Source organism: Musca autumnalis, unplaced genomic scaffold (assembly GCF_047663935.1).
Source record: "Musca autumnalis isolate F117 unplaced genomic scaffold, ASM4766393v1 scaffold_1, whole genome shotgun sequence".
In the NCBI taxonomy this organism is placed as follows: domain Eukaryota; kingdom Metazoa; phylum Arthropoda; class Insecta; order Diptera; family Muscidae; genus Musca; species Musca autumnalis.
In genome coordinates this window covers 173,704,751-173,724,391 of record NW_027411644.1, presented here as the reverse complement: position 1 = coordinate 173,724,391, position 19,641 = coordinate 173,704,751, and the positions used below count along the sequence as shown (strand labels likewise).

Sequence of the window (19,641 nt, the reverse complement as noted above, 5' to 3'; positions counted from 1 at the left end):
CTGGTGTGATACCACTACCTGGTAGTTCTGCCATGACCTGGCCCGTTTATTTTTCGATCTACAGATCCACTGGTGTTGTCAAATAGTCTGACACAGTTTGTCAAACACGCCGAAATATTGCATAAAAATGGCGTCTGCCGAAGAAGGAAACGTTTTACAAGAAAAACAAGAAAATGAAAATTCAGGTAAGAAATGTGATCCATAACAGCCACTCGAAAGGATATTCAAGAAAATATATTGCAAACGTTTCCAATCAAATGTTTAATTTTGACATTTGACAATGGAAAAACCCCATGACAAAATCTACATACATACACACACACATGTATTGAGTGTGGTTGCTTGGTCAACGTGAAATAGAATTTGTGTGTAACTATTGAGAACCAGTGTATATATGGAAATTATTTTACTCATTACGAACTCATTAGTCTATAATTACACATTTCATTTTGTTTAAAGGACGTCGAACACGTTCTGGAAGACTTGCTTCATCAACAACAACACAAGCTTCACCTGCCCGTTCTAGCAGGCGCACAAGAAAAACACAACGCGAACAAGAAGAGGTAAGTAAATGTAATTACGGTGATGATAACCGATATATTATTTCTTGATAAGAATCTCTAAAACAAATGATGAACACTTTTGCATTAATTTCCGTGCATATGTGGCGTAGTTCCATATGCATATGATTAATTTCTTACATTCTCTATTTCATTTGGATGGAATAGAGGTGGAAAGGAGTTGGTGATTATTTGCAAGGGCCATCTGATGTTAAGATTCTACAAATATTTCTAAAACATTGACTCAATTATAAGAACAAGCTAACCACAACAACCGTTTTCCACCATATTTTCAGTTGGCTGAATTACCAGAGGAAGAAAGAGAACAACAACAAAGTGAAGAGCAAGAACAACAATCGAATTTTATTGCCGAGATGATGGCTGAGGCTGCTCAGGGATTAATTGATAACGAACAAGAACGGAGTCAGTCACAACAACAACAACAACACATAACAACGAACGTTGAGGAAGAAACAACTTATGTTTCGGGAGAAGAAAATGCTATTATTATGTCCGATGCGAATTTAGATGAAAAGTCGTCATCGTTTCCATTTGGTCCTGAGGGTGGTCAATCCGAAACCTCCGAAGATTTGGCTGACAATCAAGAAAACGATAAAACAAACACAGATGACAATCAACAGAATGCACAAGAAAATTCCCTACTTGCCTCCTTGGCTGGAGACAATGCAAACAGTCTACCTTCTGTGGGCGGAGGCGATTCTGAAAAGGAAAACTTTGAAGCCAAAGTTCTAAACCACAATGATGTCTTAGATAATTGTGAAAAGATGGATTCTGAAGACTCATTATCAGAACCAGCTATTGTAAGTGACATTCCCATGTCTGGTGGTGATATAAGTGATGCTACTATTCAAAACACGGAAATAATATCGGAGGATGAATTACCGCTTCCAACAAAACCAGAAATAAATGATGCTGAAGAAGTATCTGATGAAGAATTGCCAGCACCACAACGTGCCGAATTACCACCAGATGCTGAGGTAATATCCGAAGATGAATTACCGGCGGCAGCTGATAAACGTAGTCCATCGCCTAGTGAAAGTTCAGCTAAAAAACGCAAGGTCCAAGAAGAGGCTGGTAAAGGGGAGGTTGATTCTGAAACCATCAAAAAGGACGAACAATACAATCCAATGAGCCCCACTAGTGAAAGTAATGATTCTCCAGGACCTTTGGAAAAGAAGGCAAAAATTGATGGTAAGTATTCAACGGTGGTGGTGGTGTAAATTTCTTAACGCTATATATCTTATAAAATGTATCATTTTAGAAACTGATACAAAGGACAAGGAAAAACACAGGGAAAAGGAACGCGACAAAGAAAAGGATAAAAGTAGCTCAAGCAGCAAAGATAAAGAGAAAGAAAAAGAACGTGATGCAGACAAAGAAAAAGAACGCAAAAAGTTACCCGATTTGGATAAATATTGGCGTGCTGTTAAAACTGATCCTGCAGATTTTACCGGTTGGACATATCTTCTACAATATGTCGACAATGAGGTAGAGTTAAAAAATGAAAAAAAAAAAATATGAAACATAATAACTGTTTCTTCCTCTCGCTACAGTCTGACGCTGAAGCAGCCAGAGAAGCATATGATGCATTCTTGTCACACTATCCCTATTGCTATGGTTACTGGCGTAAATATGCAGACTATGAGAAACGTAAGGGTATAAAGGCGAATTGCAACGCGGTGAGTACATTAAGATCACAATCAAATACAGTTTTTGAAATACGTTGTATTTTTCATAATGGAATTTATTATATATTAATAAAAATAAAATATTCGTTAAATAAAAAAGAAAAAACCAAAAAACATTCAAAAGAAACTTTCAACAATACCAAGAGAAGAGGTGACCGGAAGGACCGGAATTCTATTTGTTCAGTTTTCTTTATATTTTGAACACACCAGTCATCATATCAAGATACACTTGGGATATTGGTGCTATATGTGGGAATCGTGTTCGGTGTTCTTTTTGAATTTTAATTTGCAATTTCGACCGTATAGAACTGCACGTTTATCGTCTTGATATATATTTTAAAATCACTTTTGTTATAATTTAAAGCCAAAAAAGAAGAACTATTTCGTGTTTTATCAAAAAACCAATGAAATGTAGTTTAAAATATCTAATGATATTAACCTAACAATTCAGGCGTAAGTACAAATGGAGTATAAAGTGAAATTATGAAATACGTTTGTATGTATGCAAATTCTTAAAATTTGCATTTATAATATAAGCTAGTTTATATAATTAAAAAAATATTTATTTTAACAAGTTTTTGATGAAAGCTGTTGCTTAATCTACACCAAAGACAATATATAGGGCAATGAAGAATATGTATGTGTGTATGTGTGGTGTCGTCATTGATAATTGTTTTAATATATCACATTATCTGTAAATATCTGGTACAAACTGTCTTCAACTATGGATTGGGAGCTTTTTGGATGAAGTATAGTACATGAATGGAATAAGCTGAGTCAACAGGATATTTCGATGTCGGGTGGCAGAACATAAATCGTACACAAATAAAGCTTTACCAGTATAATTTCGATTGTCAAGTTTATGCTGCTGTGTGTCTTCAAAAGATGATAATTAAGATCCACAGAAATAGTGACAAAAGATTTCACTAAAAATTAAAAAAAAATATATATATATATGTATATGACCTGAATTTTTTTTATAAAAATATCATAGAACCCAAAAACTAGCAGTTGGAAATGACTAGAAAGAGGTAGGAGGAATGTGTACATAACAGAGAGGTAGGGAATATGTTAATTGACTGTTGGGTTTAGGAAAATCCGTCCTTAGTCATTTAAGCCCCTACTGGATCTATGCATGGAGAAGTAAGATAGAGATACAATCTCATCCAAACATCCTGTGTCTTTTGACTGTCAATCTAGGACACCCGCAGGGAAGGTGTTCGATTGTTTCAGTTTCTTCCTCATAACCTGCAGTAAACTAATGTTGTTATCCTCAGAACTGACAAAGGTATAAATCTGATTTACGTAGTGCTACAAGGGACGCAGTTCTACGACCTGAGTTTGTCGGTCAGATTGACTTCGATACCATACAACCAGTTACGTCTTGCCAAATCGTTACGACTTTCTCTGCGTAGAGTTTACCGAGTTTGTCGAGGAAGAAGCAAAGCTTTAGCTTGACACTGTCCTCCACCAAAACGTCAGAGAGAGCCTCGTCTTGTTATCCTCCCAACTGACAAAGGTATAAATCTGATTTGCGTAGTGTTAGAAGGGACGCAGTTCTACGACCTGAGTTTGCTTGTTAGATTGACTTCGATACCATGGAACCAGTTACGTCTTGCAAAATCGTTACGACTTTCTCTGCGTAGAGTTTACCGAGTTTTTCGAGGAAGAAGCAAAGCTTTAGCTAGGCACTGTCTTCCACCAAAAGGTCAGAGGCCTGGGAGCCTCGTCTTGCCAGTTCATCAACTGTCTCGTTTCCCTCAACATTGCAGTGCCCTGGTGCCCAAACTTAACGGCTATGCTACAAGATAATGAAGGATCCTAACGCCTTTAGAGCAGCTTGGCTATCCACGTATATAGTGACAATCCTGTTTGCAAAGTCCGTCATTTTCACTAGTACCTCTAAGGTTGTCAGTACTGCAAAGTCGTTGCAGTCGCTGCCTGAAAAACAATGTTTATAGGAGCGGCTGTTGTTCAGTTCTCAACGTTTGTGGCCCAAATGATCTCTCGATAGTAGTGTAACATAACCACCTTTTGAGATACCTTAAAAATTAAATAAAAATGAACACAAAATGCCTCAGAAATTCTGGCTTGAAAAATTCTCCGATAATTTTAATGATCCGGTGGGTGAATTCAAATAATCCTTGGTACTCCTACGCCGACAAGACCACGTCTTTCAGCGAAGGCAAAAAAACAAGAAGGTTCCATGTAATTGAGACAATATGAATAGAGCTGCACCACTAGTTTCTTCGGAAATGTTCATTTATATGTTAAGAGCAGTGATAATTCGTCAAGATGATAGGCCTCCCAACTAAAGTCTCCCAGAATATACATAAAAGTACTCCGATAAATGATTCAAGCGCTGATAGAAGGCGTCCATAGTGCTTCAATATTTTTGTGATGTTATACTTCCAGAAATTCTTAAAACCCAAAACTAATGTGTTTTTGCGAAACGCGATTACAGTTTCTATGGCGCTGAATATCACTCAAGAGTATTCCTTAAACCACATGAGAACCTCAAAAAAAATATTGTTCAGGGGTCACGATTATTTTTACAAACATCCGATTATAGGGCTGATAGTTCATCGTATTCATGTTAAAAGATCAAAGATATGTGATCCAGAAGCCACTCAAAAAAAGATTAAAAAACACACAATCGACGGTTTCAGATATTTACATCATAATGTTATTATATTAAATATTTTCTTTAATGCAAAGAAACCTAACCATTCACCTTTCCCATCAACCTTTCTTGTATCCCACCCCCCACAACACCTTAAAACTCCCTTCAACATACACCTTCACATTCGCACAAACAGCAAAACATTGCAAACATTGTCTGTAGACTCAGTCACTCTCAATACCATCCACTTCCCAAAGCAAAAAACAATAAGACAGTTGCAAAACAGTTAAGTATCCGTGAAGTACATATTCCACTAAACATATATCAAAAATCTCTTTTTTCTTTCTGGTTTCTTTTCAATCAAAATCCAACTACCACCCCCCATATCCCTTCACAACAATTTAAATATCGAATCAAATAAAATTTAGGTATTTGAACGTGGTTTGGAGGCAATACCTTTGTCAGTTGACTTGTGGATACATTATTTGTCACATGTTAAGAGTACCCAAGCGGAAGATGAAACCTATATACGATCACAATTTGAACGTGCAGTACAAGCCTGTGGCTTAGAATTTCGTTCAGACAAACTGTGGGATGCCTATTTGAAATGGGAAAATGAGGGCAAACGTTATAAGCATATGGTTGGTATATACGATCGTTTGCTGGCCATACCCACCCAAGGATATAGCGGTCATTTTGATAAGTAAGTTTTAAATGTTTCGCAGCTTGAAAGAGTGATATTAAGAACAAAAATATTATTTCTTTTTCAGTTTCCAAGACTTAATAAATCAACACTCCCTTACAAGTACCATTAAACCAGAAGAAATCATTAAGATTCGCACAGATCTGCGAGAGTCATCGTCATCCTCAAAATCTTCATCCAAATCAAAATCTCGTCGTGGCAGTTCAAAAGATAAAGACCATGAATCCACGTCCAGGGATAAAGATACTAAAGAGAAAGAAGAGTCATTAGCAAAGGATGGAGGAGAAGGTAACGCTCCAGAAGCAATGACTGTTGATGCTCCCCCCGCCGAGGCCGAGGAGGAAAAGAAACCTGAAGATCTCAGTGATTTATCTACCCTGACCGATGAAGAAATTTCCTCCATAAAGGATAAAGTCATTTCAATAAGACGTAAACTCCACAAAAACACCGTGGCTGCCGTAACTGCCCGCTGGTCATTTGAGGAGGGCATCAAACGACCATATTTCCATGTAAAACCTTTGGAAAGATGTCAATTGAAAAATTGGAAAGATTATTTAGATTTTGAAATTGAAAAAGGTGATCGTAAACGAATATTGGTTCTATTCGAACGTTGCCTCATCGCATGTGCTTTGTATGATGAGTTTTGGTTGAAAATGATACGTTATTTGGAAACAATATTACACGAACCCGGCATACCAGCTGTGTTAAGTGATGTTTTTCGCAGAGCATGTGAAATTCATCATCCCGATAAGCCTAGTCTACACCTGATGTGGTCTGCATTCGAAGAATGTCAATCGAACTTCGATAAAGCTGCCGAAATACTTGTAAACTTGGAAAATAGAGTACCCAACCTGTTACAGGTGGCCTATAGGCGTATCAATATTGAACGTCGTCGCGGTGATAATGAGAAATGTAAAACTCTATATGAACATTATATAGCCACTGCTAAGAATAAGAATATTGCCGGTAGTTTGGCGATCAAATATGCACGTTTCTTAAATAAAATTTGCCATGATTTGGAGGCAGGTTTACGGGTATTGCGTCAAGCCTTAGAAAAAGATAATGCCAACACACGTGTGGCCTTACAAATGATTGATTTGGCATTGCAAAGGCCCGTAGTCGATGAAGATGAAGTAGTCTTGATAATGGATAAATTTATGGCACGTGAAAATATCGAACCAGAACAGAAGGTACTATTCGCCCAACGTAAGGTGGAGTTTTTGGAAGATTTTGGTAGTACGGCTAAGGGTTTGCAGGAAGCTCAAAGAGCATTGCAGTTGGCCTTGAATAAGGCAAATGAAGCCAAAAAGAAGCGGTAAGTTCCAACAATAAGATATTTATTTCTTTATTTCATTTCCACATTTCATTGTAACAAAGCCTCAATAGGCCATACATAACAAGTTACGCAAAACAACAAAACCTTAAACTACTCCGAAAAAAATATAATTAATTAATTAATTAAAAAAATATTATAATAAAAGTGTTAAGTTTAGCCGGGCCGAACTTTTTAAGATTTCTGATTTAAAATTGCAATTTTTTGTCCACTGGGAATACCAACTACAAATTATAGCTAAAATACCTGAAATAGGGGGTACCGTTATATGGGGACTATTCAAAAATATAGCTAAAATCATCAAAATCCCTAACATCGAGAGGTACGGTTATATGTGGGCTATTTCAAAACATGGACCTATGTTGAAAAATTTGGTGAAGTTTTGTGACCACCGGAAACTTCAAATGCAAAATTATCACTGGTTCATTCAAAAATGTAGCTAAAATCTTCAAAATGCCTAAAATCGGGAAGTACCGTTATATTGGGACTAAAACAAAACGTGGGCCTACGTTGACGGTTTTCTGTGGAGAAGTTTTGTGACCACAGGGAACCTCAAATGTAAAATTACCTTTTAAAAATGTATCTAAAGCTCTAAAATATATAAAATCTGGAGGTACCGTTATATGAGGGATATGTTGACAATTGTATGTGGAGAAGTTTTGAGACTACTGGGAACTTAAAATATTATTTATTATTATATTAACTTGTAGTAGATACAATGTTAATAAGAAATAGCATTGGCTACAATGGTCATCAGCTAAGAACTTAAAATATAATATTACCGCTAGTTCGTTTAAAAAGAATGTCCTCAAAATACCAACAATCGGGAGGTACCGTTAAATAGTGGATATACCAAAAGATGGACATGGAGAAGTGTTGTGACCAATTTTTCCTCAAATGTAAAATTCACACATTTTCCTTTTATCTCTTTTCTTTTTTACAGTGATTCCAGTCCCAGTCGAAAATCCGCCGGTCACAAGGATGCCTCCGCAGTATCTGGTTCAGCACAGTTAGGTTATAATAATGGTTCCTCGGGAGCTTCGGGTAGTTATTATGGTTCTAATAGTTCAGCTGCTTACTATGGCCAACAAAATAGCGGTTCATATCCTCAACAACAATCATCGTACGACAGTTACTACAATCATTGGCAATACAATACCGGATATAGCGGCTATGGTCAATGGAGTGGCTATACAAATTATTATTGAAAATCTATTTTTTAGAATACGGATAAGTAACAACCAATAACAACAAAGGAAAACAATAACCGAGCATCATTAGTAGTTTACTATCTACACATACATATAATAATTATTAAATAATTATGACCATCCTCTTTTTTTATTAGTCTTTTAATAACCTCAAACCGGAATATATATGGGATGTAGTATACCATACACAACAGCGCCCTTATTTTTATATATATATTATATATATTTAATTTCTTATACAAAATTACACGCTTTCATTTCTTCTATTTACCCTATCTACTATTATTATTACATACATATGTAGCAAAAATATACACGTATAAACATTTTGTTTATATTGTTTTTCACATTTTTTGCACATAATATTGTTTATAAAAATGCTTTTCCCACTTTCGACGTTACATTTTTTGCTTTATTTGACATAATCTATCTTTTTCCCCTAATCGTAAGTTTTTATTCGTTGTTCAAATACACACAAGAAAAAACAAAACAAAACCACCTAATATCCACAATGATTTCTTTTATTGGTTTCTGTCTGATTCCTCATCGATCGTAAAAGGTATATCAAGCAGAATATCGACAAAATCGTAACAAAGAATAAAGAAAACAGGAAACAAAATTTTAGTACAACAATCGCCAATGGGTTTCATTCTGTAGGTTCGTGTTTCGTTATAGGTAAGTATAACAGTCTTATAAAAGTTATACAAGTAGGTGTCGGAACACGAAGGCTCCATTAGAACATAATTTTTAAAAGAAGCAGTTTGTATATTTTCTTTTTGGGTGTATGAAGAAAGAAGAAAATACATAATAATATTACCTAATTTGATAAAAGATTATGGGGTCGATAATGGATAGCAACCCAACTCCAGTTGAGTTGCCGAAAGCAAATTTGGGGGTCGATTATGCATTGCCACTAAACTTGAGTTGCGTTGTCAATTGTCAGCACAACTGAAATGAAATGTTGGATTATTGATGGCAACGCAACTGTGTTGTCGATAAAAGTGTTAAAGATCAGTGTTTTTTCAAACTTGTGAACTCTATATTAATCCAAAAGGCACAATTCGCAAAAAAAAACTATTTTAAAATGATAAGTTCAGTGGAATTATTTTTTTGATGATGAAGAAAATGTACAGGACATCTGTTAGAAGGAATTTGAGGGACAAGTCGAATCCATTGGAATTGCCATTTGCACTGTAATCAGTAAATTATTTTAGGTTTAAGGCATATTTTCGATTGCCAAAGGATGCCGTGGAAACGTTAAAGGATGACTTCAAAGTAAGTTACAGATCAACAGCAATACCCCCACTTTTAAAAGTGTGCGCTGCGTTGAGATTTTTTGCGGAGGCAAGTTTCCAAAAGTCCTATAGCATTGATTACAACAATTGCATGGCTCAATCTACATTGTCGAACGTATTGAAGGAAGTTGTCCACTTGATAGAGGACAAATTGTGCCAAAATTGTTGGATCGTTTCGAAATTGTCGGAGGAGGAAAAAAGACAAAACAAAAATCATTTTTATTCAAAAACGAAATTCCCTGGCGTTGCCGGCTGTATAGATGGAACCCATGTGCACATTGGATTTGCACTCAATTTATCAATTAATATTTCAAACTGTTGTTTTATTGTTATTTTCACCATATTTTTGATACACAAAAAATAGCCGGTTCGTCAACTGAGATTCGCAATTTCAGTTGAAGGTTGCCATACATAAAATAATTTTGACAACTGACAACTCCACTCAACGATAATTGCTATCGATAATCGACCCCTTAAAAATAGAAATTTCCATTTCTTTATGGAATTCATACTTTTTATACCCTCCACCATAGGATGGGGGTATATTAAGTTTGTCACTACGTTTGTAACTACTCGAAATAATCATTGTAGACCCCACAAAGTATATATATTCTTGATCAGCGTGCAATTCTACATCGATATAGCCATGTCCGTCCGTCTGTGGAAATCACTCTAGCGTCCGAACGGATTGACGTAGGTTGATGAAATTTTGGGAAAATATGTTATATTTACGTAGGACTTTTGATATTGAAAGCGGGCTATGTAGGTCCACGCTTTCGTATAGCCCCCATACAAAATGACGCGTGACGCGTCGTCGTTTTAAGGAATTTTTAAGATATTTGGCCCATTTTACCACCGAATTGATTGTAATTTGGTACTTTGTGTCTCCAGAGGCCAAAAAATATTCCTACCAAAGTTGGGTTATATAGGTCCACGTTTTGGTATAGCCCCCATATAAGGCCCCATATAAAGTACGCGTCGTTTTAATATATTTTGAATGTATTAGACCCATTTGACCACAGAATTGGTTGTAATTTGGTATTTTGTGTCTTCAGAGGCCAGAAAACATTCCTACCAAAGTTGGGTTATATAGGTCCACGTTTTGGTATAGTCCCCACATAAGACCCCTTATAAAGTACGCGTCATTTTAATATATTTTGAATGTATTAGACCCATTTGACCAAAGAATCGCTTGTAACTTTGTATTTTGTGTTTCCAGAGGCTAAGAAACATTTCTACCATAAAATGTTTATATAGGTCCACGTGTTGATATAGCCCCCATAATACAATATCTCCCGATTTTCGATATTTTGAACGTTTTAGCCTCATTATCACACCGATATGGCTGAAATTTGGTATTTAGTCTTCTATAGGCGTATAAAACTTTCCCCCAGAAATTTGTAGGTATAGGTCCACGCCATCATATAGCCCCCATAGAACGGTACCTTCCGAATTTCGGTATTTTGAAGGTTGTGGCCACATTAATCCACCGAAATGGCTGAAATTTGTGGTGGAGGGTATAAAAAGTTCGGCCCGACCGAACTTATCGCTTTTCTTACTTGTTTACAATTACAATTTACAAGGTTCAAATCACTGACATTGAATGGATTTGACAAAAATTTCTGTCGTTTCAGTTATTTTAATTGTATGATTTCTTATATGGCAATGCAACTACAGTTGAGTTGCTATCCATAATCGACCGCTATAATTCGTATTTCACAAAGAGTCGTATGAGATTGAACAAGAAAATTGTGTTAAGTAAAAACTATAAAATTCCTGAAGGGGCTATACCTAAACAACAACTCTACAAAAAATGCCAAATTACAAGACAACTCTACAAAAAATGCCAAATTACAGCCAATCTGGGCCGAAAATGAATGTCCTCTAGAAAATTTAAAATTCCTGCTTATTGCTGTGAATGTCCCCCAGAAATTTTCTTTAAAAAAATCCACGGTTGTGCTGTGAAAGTCCTCTAGAAAATTACTTTTAAAAAATCCAAGTTTATTGTTGCGAATTTATTTTTAGATTCACTTGGCTTCACTTGTTGTGATGTGTGTTTTTACTTCTTATTTTTAAAGTAAGACCAGCTTAATCACAGAATTGTTATTTTTAAATTTTAAAAACAAGTGTGTCCTCTAGAAAATTTCTTTAAAAAATCCACGTTTATTGCTGTAAATGTCCTCCAGAAAATGTCTTTAAGTTTACTGCTGTGAATGTCCTCTGGAAATTTTCTATAAAAAATCCACGTTTGTTGCTGTGACTCGTTTATAGACTCCAACACTTTCAAAACGTTTTATAGCGACTTCCTTCCAATTATATGTTTAAAAAATACATTGCATAATATTTTGTAACTCTTTTATTTTTATTAATATGGAATTAATGTACTCATTATTATTATTATTGTTATTATATACGTATTGAAAATCAATTTCAAAAGATTTTCTTGAGGGGCAGGTTTTATAAAATTGTAATTTATACATACAGTAAAAATATATAAATTTTTCATTTTAGAATCATAACGCAGCATTACCTTAATTATTCATTTAAATTGCACCAATTACAAAACAGAAAAAACATCGCAAGGCAATAGTAGCATACAGTAATTGTACAATTACTATGCAAATATGGGCAGATTTAAAAGATTTGAAAAACATTTTTTATGATTTGTGTGCAAAGTACAAATAATAATAATTAAGGTAAACACTAAAATATATAAAAAAGTATTTAGTTCATATTGCTAAACTTAGTTTCAGTTTTGTTTCTATTTTTCTTAGTCTACAATTAAAAATTCAAATCAATAAGTTTTTCTTTTTTTATAAAAAAAAATGGTTTAACAATTGAGAGTGTTGAGGTTGCCAATAACCATGTTAGATGATCTTTAAATACAATTATATACATAGAAATATTTGATTTTATTCTTTTGTTTAGTTGGTAATTTTCTTTCATTGTGTTCCTTTTTTCAAAAATAATAAAATACTGAAATAAAAAACAATAAATATGATGATTTATGTATAAACTGTAAAAAGAAATTGTTACATATGAAGAATGCTGCCAATGTATTATAATTTATAAAACTGGATGATACCAAACCACCTTTCCACTTTTACAACCTGTTGCCAGCAATGGCTCTGTTGGACTGAATTTAGTGCTAAGTACCTTGTCATCATGGCATTTCAACTCTTTTAAAACACACAACTGCCGTGGCTTTTGTTTGATTGTTTCTATTTCCTGAAAGTGTTGTGGATATTCTGAACTGGTTTTCGTGTAGCCTAGCAATCGCACACCATTGTCGTATGGTGAACACACAACACGACCATCAGCCGAAAAACTGGGCTCTTTAATGAATCCCTTGCCTTTGTTCGGTTCCTGAATGTAATACATTAGCTTTTTGGGATTTTCGAAAATTTTTCTCTCTCGATTATTGTAATTATTACGTTTGAGGGGTATGATTAAGGGACGAACACGTATACGACCCAGTGGTAAATAGGGTGGTGAATCACTGCTGGATGTACTACTACCGTCTGTGGAGTTTGCTGCATCTGAACGATATGAACGTCCACCAGATCTTCTTGACGTTGATTCGGATAAACGATTGTTTGTACTATCATTGCCTCCGCTGCTGCTGCCGCCTCGATTTGAGGATGCTGAGGCAGCTATTGCTGGTAGAACACCACTACTAATGGCGTAAACGTAATTATAACCGGTAACAGCATTTGAATTACGGGCTCGATTTTGACGTATTGCACGTTCCTGTACGGTAACCTCCGCTGCCCAGATATCTGGAACAAATGTTTGATTAGCTGCTGCGGCTGCTGCTGGTGATTGCTGTTGTTGACTATTGGAGGCTGAATTTGCATTTGAGGAACTTGAAGAGGATGATGGTAGGGTTGGAGGCGGAGGTGGTGGTGCTGTAAAAATAGAAGTAGAGGCAATTAAATTGAAGCGATGTTTTACATAAAAAGAACGACAAAAACCACCGAAAGCACATTCTTAAGATGGCAAAGTTCTAAGCGCCAGATTTACCTTATATACCTTATCATTAAAAATTCACATGAGTTGATAACTTTCGCTTTTCCCAAAAATGTAAGAGCATTATTTTAATGTGTTGTTTGAATAAAATGGGGACTATTCTAAATAAAAACTCCCCGTGAGTTTTCACCTTCTCTTTCAGAATAAACCTCAATATTTAAAAAAAAATATATTTCCATTTTTGGGTTCTCCACGACTCGTAACTTCTATAAGTGTATATATACCTACGTCCCCACTTACCTCCCCTTCCCGGCAGGCGTGATCTTAACACTCTTTGTCGACGATTTATACTGAAGAGTAAATCATCTGTGGAATCTCCGCTTTCATCGCCGCCGCCACCACCACCCATACCACTTTGGGATTCATCATCACTCTCACAAACTAATTTACGTTTTCGTTTTGAACTTTGATGTTCTTCTTGTACATATTCTGTAATATCAGTTGGCTCTTCGTTAATATCGTGGATACATGACCATTCAGTCTTTTCATCATAGCTTATGTTGCGACTAAGTATTGAATGACCTAAGGGATGGATCTAGAAGGAAAAGAGAAATAAAAAATGTATGTTAAAATACTATTAATCTTAGTATGAAATATTTAATATTACTTGTAAAGCTAAAACTACTTCAGCATCATTTTCTTCCGGAAAATCGGTTACCAATTCAACACGATTTTTCTTTTGTTTCTTTGAGAATACATGATCAAATTTGGCCGCTTGTGGTATATACTGATGACCCATTTGCATTAAACGATATATGCTAGGCTAAGAACAATCAAATTATGAGAAAAAGTTTTAAAATGGGGTTTCTTAAAATTTCCCAAACTTACCCTAAATCCATTCAAGTCCTTGTGTAATGAGGTTAAGTCTAAATGATGTATTATCATTAGATAACCGCCAGTCGAACAAATTACAAGTTTTGTACAATCTGGTGATATACGGCAACGCATTAATCCGCTTGTATGGAAGACCTTTTGATATATAAGACCCTGTTCTGTGTGTGAATTAATGTCCCACGTAAATATGCTTCCATCAAATCCAGATGTGACCAATAGATTGTCCTTGTGTGAATATTCAATATTTTTCACCCAATTCGAATGTCCATGTAAACTACGAACTTTCTTCTTTAGATATCTTAAGTCCCATAGAGCAACTGTTGTATCATCGGAACACGTTGCAAACATACGTTCATCGAGAAATCTGTTTAAACAATTAGCAAGTTATTTAAAAAATAATTAATTACAATCTGAGACAAGGAGGGAATTGGGAGTCCTAAGGCGTCAGGGGAAGAGTCTTTATCGTATACGAGAATATGTGTTCATGGATGTTTTGCAGTCGTCGATTGATTTTAATGTTAATATGTTAGTTAATTGGTTGCCTTGCAATGGACTCTCAATTAATACACAAAAAACTAAAGCGATGTTCTTCAGGAACACGCAGGATGATTCAATAAATGTTTCCATTTATAGAACGTCCATAAATGTTGTAAGCTTTATGAAATGTTTTGGTTTGTTTCTCGATAGTGCTTTAGTTAATTCTTAAGTGTCCAAGGTAAACTTCATTTTAAGGAAGTTATATTGTTCGGATTTAGTTCTGCCTAAGAACATAAGGATTCAATTGGTTCATGCACTCATAATGCCTCATTTTGTGTATTGTGTTGAGGTTTTTGGGGGTAGTTGGGGTTTTGTCCTACGTAACTTAAAACTTCTGTTTAATAAAGTTATGCGCTGTGTTTTTCATGTTAGATGTCGTGATCACATTTCTCCCTATGTGAAAGAGTTCATTGGTTGCACATTTGATAATTTTGTGAGTATTAGGTAAATGTTGTTCTTCTATGTGGTTATAAAATGCAGACAACTTCTACCTTTTACATTCTCCAGATCGGTGAGGAACACACAAATACTTGTGCCGCGTTTGACTCCATTGTTGGAGAAGTCTTTTTTGCAATAGTTTCTCGTGTGTTTAAGACTTTGTCACCGCAGCTGAAGGTATTTAATTCCTCTTTAAATTGTTACAAACGAAAGTATAGTGGTTTTTGAAACCGATCATGGCTAGGTTTTTGCATGAGCATAAATAAATTAAATACCAATAGATGGATGGGAATTGCCATTTTTTGTGCTGAGGAACAACAATAACAATATTTTAAACTTACTTAATGCAATTTACATTATCGTTATGGGCATCCTTGATGTGATATGTCTGCCTCTGCGTTACCGTATCAAAAAATAGTATAGACTTCTTTTCACAGGCAGCTACCAAGACATTACTGCATATGTTGGAAATGTATGAAATGAAAACAAGGATAATTTTTCACTAATCAAATCAATCTTTTATATGCTGAGAATGGAAAAATATTAACCCTTTGGGTGAAAATTCCAAATTGAAAACTGCTCCATAGTCTGATGTTTGATTTGCTCCATCGTTCCAGTGTTCAAAATCTGTCAGCGATCCATAGACTAAATTCATTACATTATCAAAATCACCACGCATGTGTCTCAGGCCATATTCTCTCCGATATAGCCATCTGTGAAGGCTCATTCTTAAAGAAAGCACCACTTGTGTTCTTAGTCCTTGGAATGGGTAAAAACTACACTTTCAAGTACTTCGCTTGACCGGCTGGAATAGCTAGTGTTGTTTAGAACTTTTAGTTAGTTACTCTGAAACAGTCAAAATGTCTGTTCGTTGTTTTGCTGGTTGTTCGCAATATTGCGTGTCTATTGTTTACCGTTTTAACGGTTAATCGAGCAAACAATAAATAAATTATTTCAAGGATTATTGAAGAATTTATTATTTTTTATTTTGTGCAATTTGTTTTCTGCAGCGAAACACACCGAAAAGTGAAATCACGATTGTCTGTTGTGTATGAGGTCGTCGACAACCAGCTGATTTAGCTGTCAAAATGTAAATTTGCTGTTGAATTCGCCCCGTGAAATATAAACAAAAAGGCGCAAAGTTGATTTTTTGGAACAAGACGGGAATACGAGCGCACACTCGATTTTTTTTGAAATTTTTACCACAGGTAGGTCTCGTTGCCCTGATCACAAAAATATATATATCGTCTAGATGTAGTCCATACTTCCCGAAAAATCGGGCGTGCGCGTGTAAACCCGTCTTATGCTAAGTTTACATTTACGAAATCCACTCGATTTTAACTGTCAATTCCATAGCTCAAACGTCAAATGAAATCTCATCTGGATTTCATTTGACGTTTAACCTATGGATTTGACAGTTGAAATCGAGTGGATTTCGTAAATGTAAACCAAGCATTAAGCCGATTTTTTATTTATTTTATTTACTACAGCAAGGAAAATTGCCTAATGTAAATATGGACTATGGAAACCTATTGCTCTGTTCCACCAAAGATGTCAATATTACAAGATAGGAAAATTCAATTGTTAAAAATTAACTGTAGAGGGAGTTAACCTCTGTTGCTACGATGTCATAGCAACATTCTGTTAAACGAAAACTGTTAGTCATTGGAATATTGACAAGAAAAACATTAAAACTCAAGTTTGACGGCATTCGCTTTTGATTTTTTCATTGAATGAACAATAAAAAAAGAAAAGAAATAAATTTCAGCCACAAAACACGACGTTAATGTTTTCTGCCGCGAGAAATGGGAATCAAAAACGATTGGCATTGCTGTTATCAATTCCAGTGTGTTGTGTAGCCATCTGTAACCAAAATGTGGAACTATTAGCATATGTTTTTGGAAAATGCATTTGTTCGGGTCTTTATTGCTATACGTCTTTGTGTTCCAGAACCTGTGCAACATGGTACAATAATACAGGTAGCATTATCATGCCAGCTGATGGTAACATAATGTGTCAATTGCATTGAATTGACATCTTATGTTGCCAACAATTGCCGATGCGGCTACCTGTGTATCATGCTGTGCAAGAAGCAACTAAAGGCCCCCACTCATTACCCAGCAAACACAATGTCGGACGTCCGACGCGTCTGCTAAAAATCGGAAGTTTTTTCCGACGCGTCTGATCGACTTCGGTCCGAACTCTGTCCGACTAGTCTGACTAACTTCTTCTGCCATCTCTCTCTGAAGGGATTTTTTTTCTATTTTCTCTTGTGCTGCTTTGGCAAAATTCAGTGTAAATAAGCGGAGAGAAAGGATTTTACTGAGTCGATGGTCAGACTAGCACGATTTCAACATGGCGACGTCAAGTTTATAGGCGAGGGGTATAAAGTAGTGAAACCCATGTACATGGTTTTCTGTGTTTGTGGTGTTGCCTCTTCTTGTTCTTCGTTTTTCTTCAATTTTCTTTCATTTTTATTTCCTCAAGCAAACGTTAACAACAAAACAACCATAAATATATTTAGTAAAAACATTTAATAAATGAAATAGTGAAAATTTAACTATTAATATTAATTTAATTATTAATGTTAATTATTTTGTGTTGTTTTTTGGTTTATTTATGTCTTTTTTTTTTTTTTGTTTTTATTGGTATGAGAAACACAACAAACGCGAATGGTAAAATAAAGAGGACACGCAAAGATCTTAAATTTCACGTTAATGTGTGTGGACATTAACGAAATTTGAAAAGAAACTTTAACGAAATTGGTTTCATGAAACCTTGCTAGTCTGACCATCGACATATTGCGCTAGCACATTGTGGACAAATTGTAAATACAGTTAGTCAACTTAATTATTGCAAAACCAAAATTATTACAAAATTTGAAATAAAACATCATTTTATTGATATAAATAAATATAATTTTTGATATTTTTGTTAACAGTATAATTCTTACAGATGTTTTTTAATATAATAAAATAAAAAAACAGCTAAATTTCACTAAACATTTTCTTAAAATTAACAAAAATGAAAACAACTCATTATTTGCACTGTCAACTAAAGAATTGCAAAATGTACAACTTTTCAGTCTTTTACGGTATTTTTGGAAAAGTTGGTTCTAATATTTCGTATGCCCACCTTTGGCATCAAAAACAGCTTGTAAACGTATCTGAATTTAATAAATAAGTTTCGGAATGTCATATTCCAATGGAACTTTTTGCCATTCTTCTTTATTGCATTTTATTTAGTCCCCCAGGTTAGTGGGCGGCCTATTCCCTACTTTTTCCGTCAGGTGTACCCATGAATTGTCGATGGGGCTAATATCTTGGTACAATTGGTACAATTGTATAAAGGCCTGCGTACATAAGCTGCCATGCCTGATTGCCTTGCTTTCCTGCTTCATTTTTGACATAATAAAAATAAAAGAATAAAGAAGGCCGAGGAAATTTCGAACTGGGTTGCCCTTTTCTTTTTTATTCTTTTATCAGAAGTAAGCAAGTTAAGCAGGCAAGGCAGCTTATGTACGCAGGCCTTTACAAACAAGTCCTACATAAATTAGATTTATGCTTAGGGGCGTTGTCTTGGTAGTACTTATATTGCAATTTGTTTGAATTTTCAGGGCCAACAGGCCTAAATTTCTTGACGCTTTTGGTTAAATCATGTTTCAAAACATCTAAATAAACTTCCTCTGTCAATGTTTCCTCCAAAATCTGGATGTTACCAACGTCACTGCTTGGTATACAGCCCCATACCATAAATAACAGTTTTCAGAACTTTACGGTATGTATTAAATTTTTGTTTTCCATGGCTGTAAAGGGGTTTTCGCAATACTTATTGAGACCCATCGTGATAGTACAGCATAATTTTAGTCTCATCAGAAAATATAACGACATGCCGATACTAAAGATGGCGTGAAAATTTGTCTGTAACAAGTGTGAATAGTTTCTATATATTGTACTGGGAGGACAATGGTTTTTACCTAGTCACTCGTGATGAGTGCTTGTTATTTGGTCTGTTCCAGTACTGCAAGAATCTACTAATTTTTACTATTTTTTTCGATAACATAAAGGAAAAAATGTTATCGTAGTAAAAAGTAGTAGCTTCTTGCAGGTTCTGGAACAGAGCAATTATGTAGCACTTTTCTGACTTTTCCATGTGACACACTTACTCCAAAATCATTTTTAATTAAAAAAATCAATTTTCTCGTGTTGCTTTGGACTCTTTCGTCAATTTCTTTAATCATTCTCCTGTCAATTCGCGTGGTTACTATTTTGGGTCTGCCTTGTAACGCCTTCAGTTTGAGCCTGGCATCTTTCTCAGTGCGGCAAATGATGTTGTATACATTTCTCAGCTTACGAGTGGTGACTTTAAA

The 19,641-nt window shown here is 35.2% G+C and overlaps 2 protein-coding genes across 2 annotated transcripts; one reads left to right on the top strand and one right to left on the bottom strand.

Annotated features, from left to right (window-relative positions):
* The first annotated feature begins 64 nt into the window (after positions 1-64).
* Prp39 (pre-mRNA processing factor 39) lies at positions 65-8,642 on the top strand. Its single transcript, XM_073959002.1, has 8 exons — positions 65-185; positions 460-563; positions 857-1,772; positions 1,843-2,069; positions 2,135-2,260; positions 5,321-5,595; positions 5,663-6,910; positions 7,872-8,642. The coding sequence occupies exons 1-8, from the start codon at positions 128-130 to the stop codon at positions 8,134-8,136; spliced, it is 3,219 nt and encodes a 1,072-aa protein (XP_073815103.1). The 5' UTR covers positions 65-127; the 3' UTR covers positions 8,137-8,642.
* Positions 8,643-11,777: 3,135 nt separating this feature from the next.
* On the bottom strand, positions 11,778-16,515 carry LOC141388762 (DDB1- and CUL4-associated factor 10 homolog). The gene is made up of 6 exons (XM_073959003.1): positions 15,821-16,515; positions 15,614-15,727; positions 14,292-14,661; positions 14,071-14,226; positions 13,704-13,998; positions 11,778-13,342 (listed from the first exon to the last, which is right to left on the bottom strand). Exons 1-6 carry the CDS (start codon positions 15,997-15,999, stop codon positions 12,501-12,503), a joined length of 1,956 nt encoding a protein of 651 aa, XP_073815104.1. The 5' UTR covers positions 16,000-16,515; the 3' UTR covers positions 11,778-12,500.
* Positions 16,516-19,641: the final 3,126 nt, after the last annotated feature.

Coding starts and splice junctions, on each gene's coding strand:
- LOC141388762 (XM_073959003.1), bottom strand. CDS start 15,999: ATGAGCCTTCACAGATGGCTATATCGGAGAGAATATGGCCTGAGACAC. Junction 14,662..15,613: donor GATAATGTAAATTGCATTAA/GTAAGTTTAAAA, acceptor TTGTTTAAACAG/ATTTCTCGATGAACGTATGT. Junction 13,343..13,703: donor ACGCCTGCCGGGAAGGGGAG/GTAAGTGGGGAC, acceptor CTATTTTTACAG/CACCACCACCTCCGCCTCCA.
- Prp39 (XM_073959002.1), top strand. CDS start 128: ATGGCGTCTGCCGAAGAAGGAAACGTTTTACAAGAAAAACAAGAAAAT. Junction 564..856: donor CACAACGCGAACAAGAAGAG/GTAAGTAAATGT, acceptor CCATATTTTCAG/TTGGCTGAATTACCAGAGGA. Junction 2,261..5,320: donor TAAAGGCGAATTGCAACGCG/GTGAGTACATTA, acceptor AATAAAATTTAG/GTATTTGAACGTGGTTTGGA.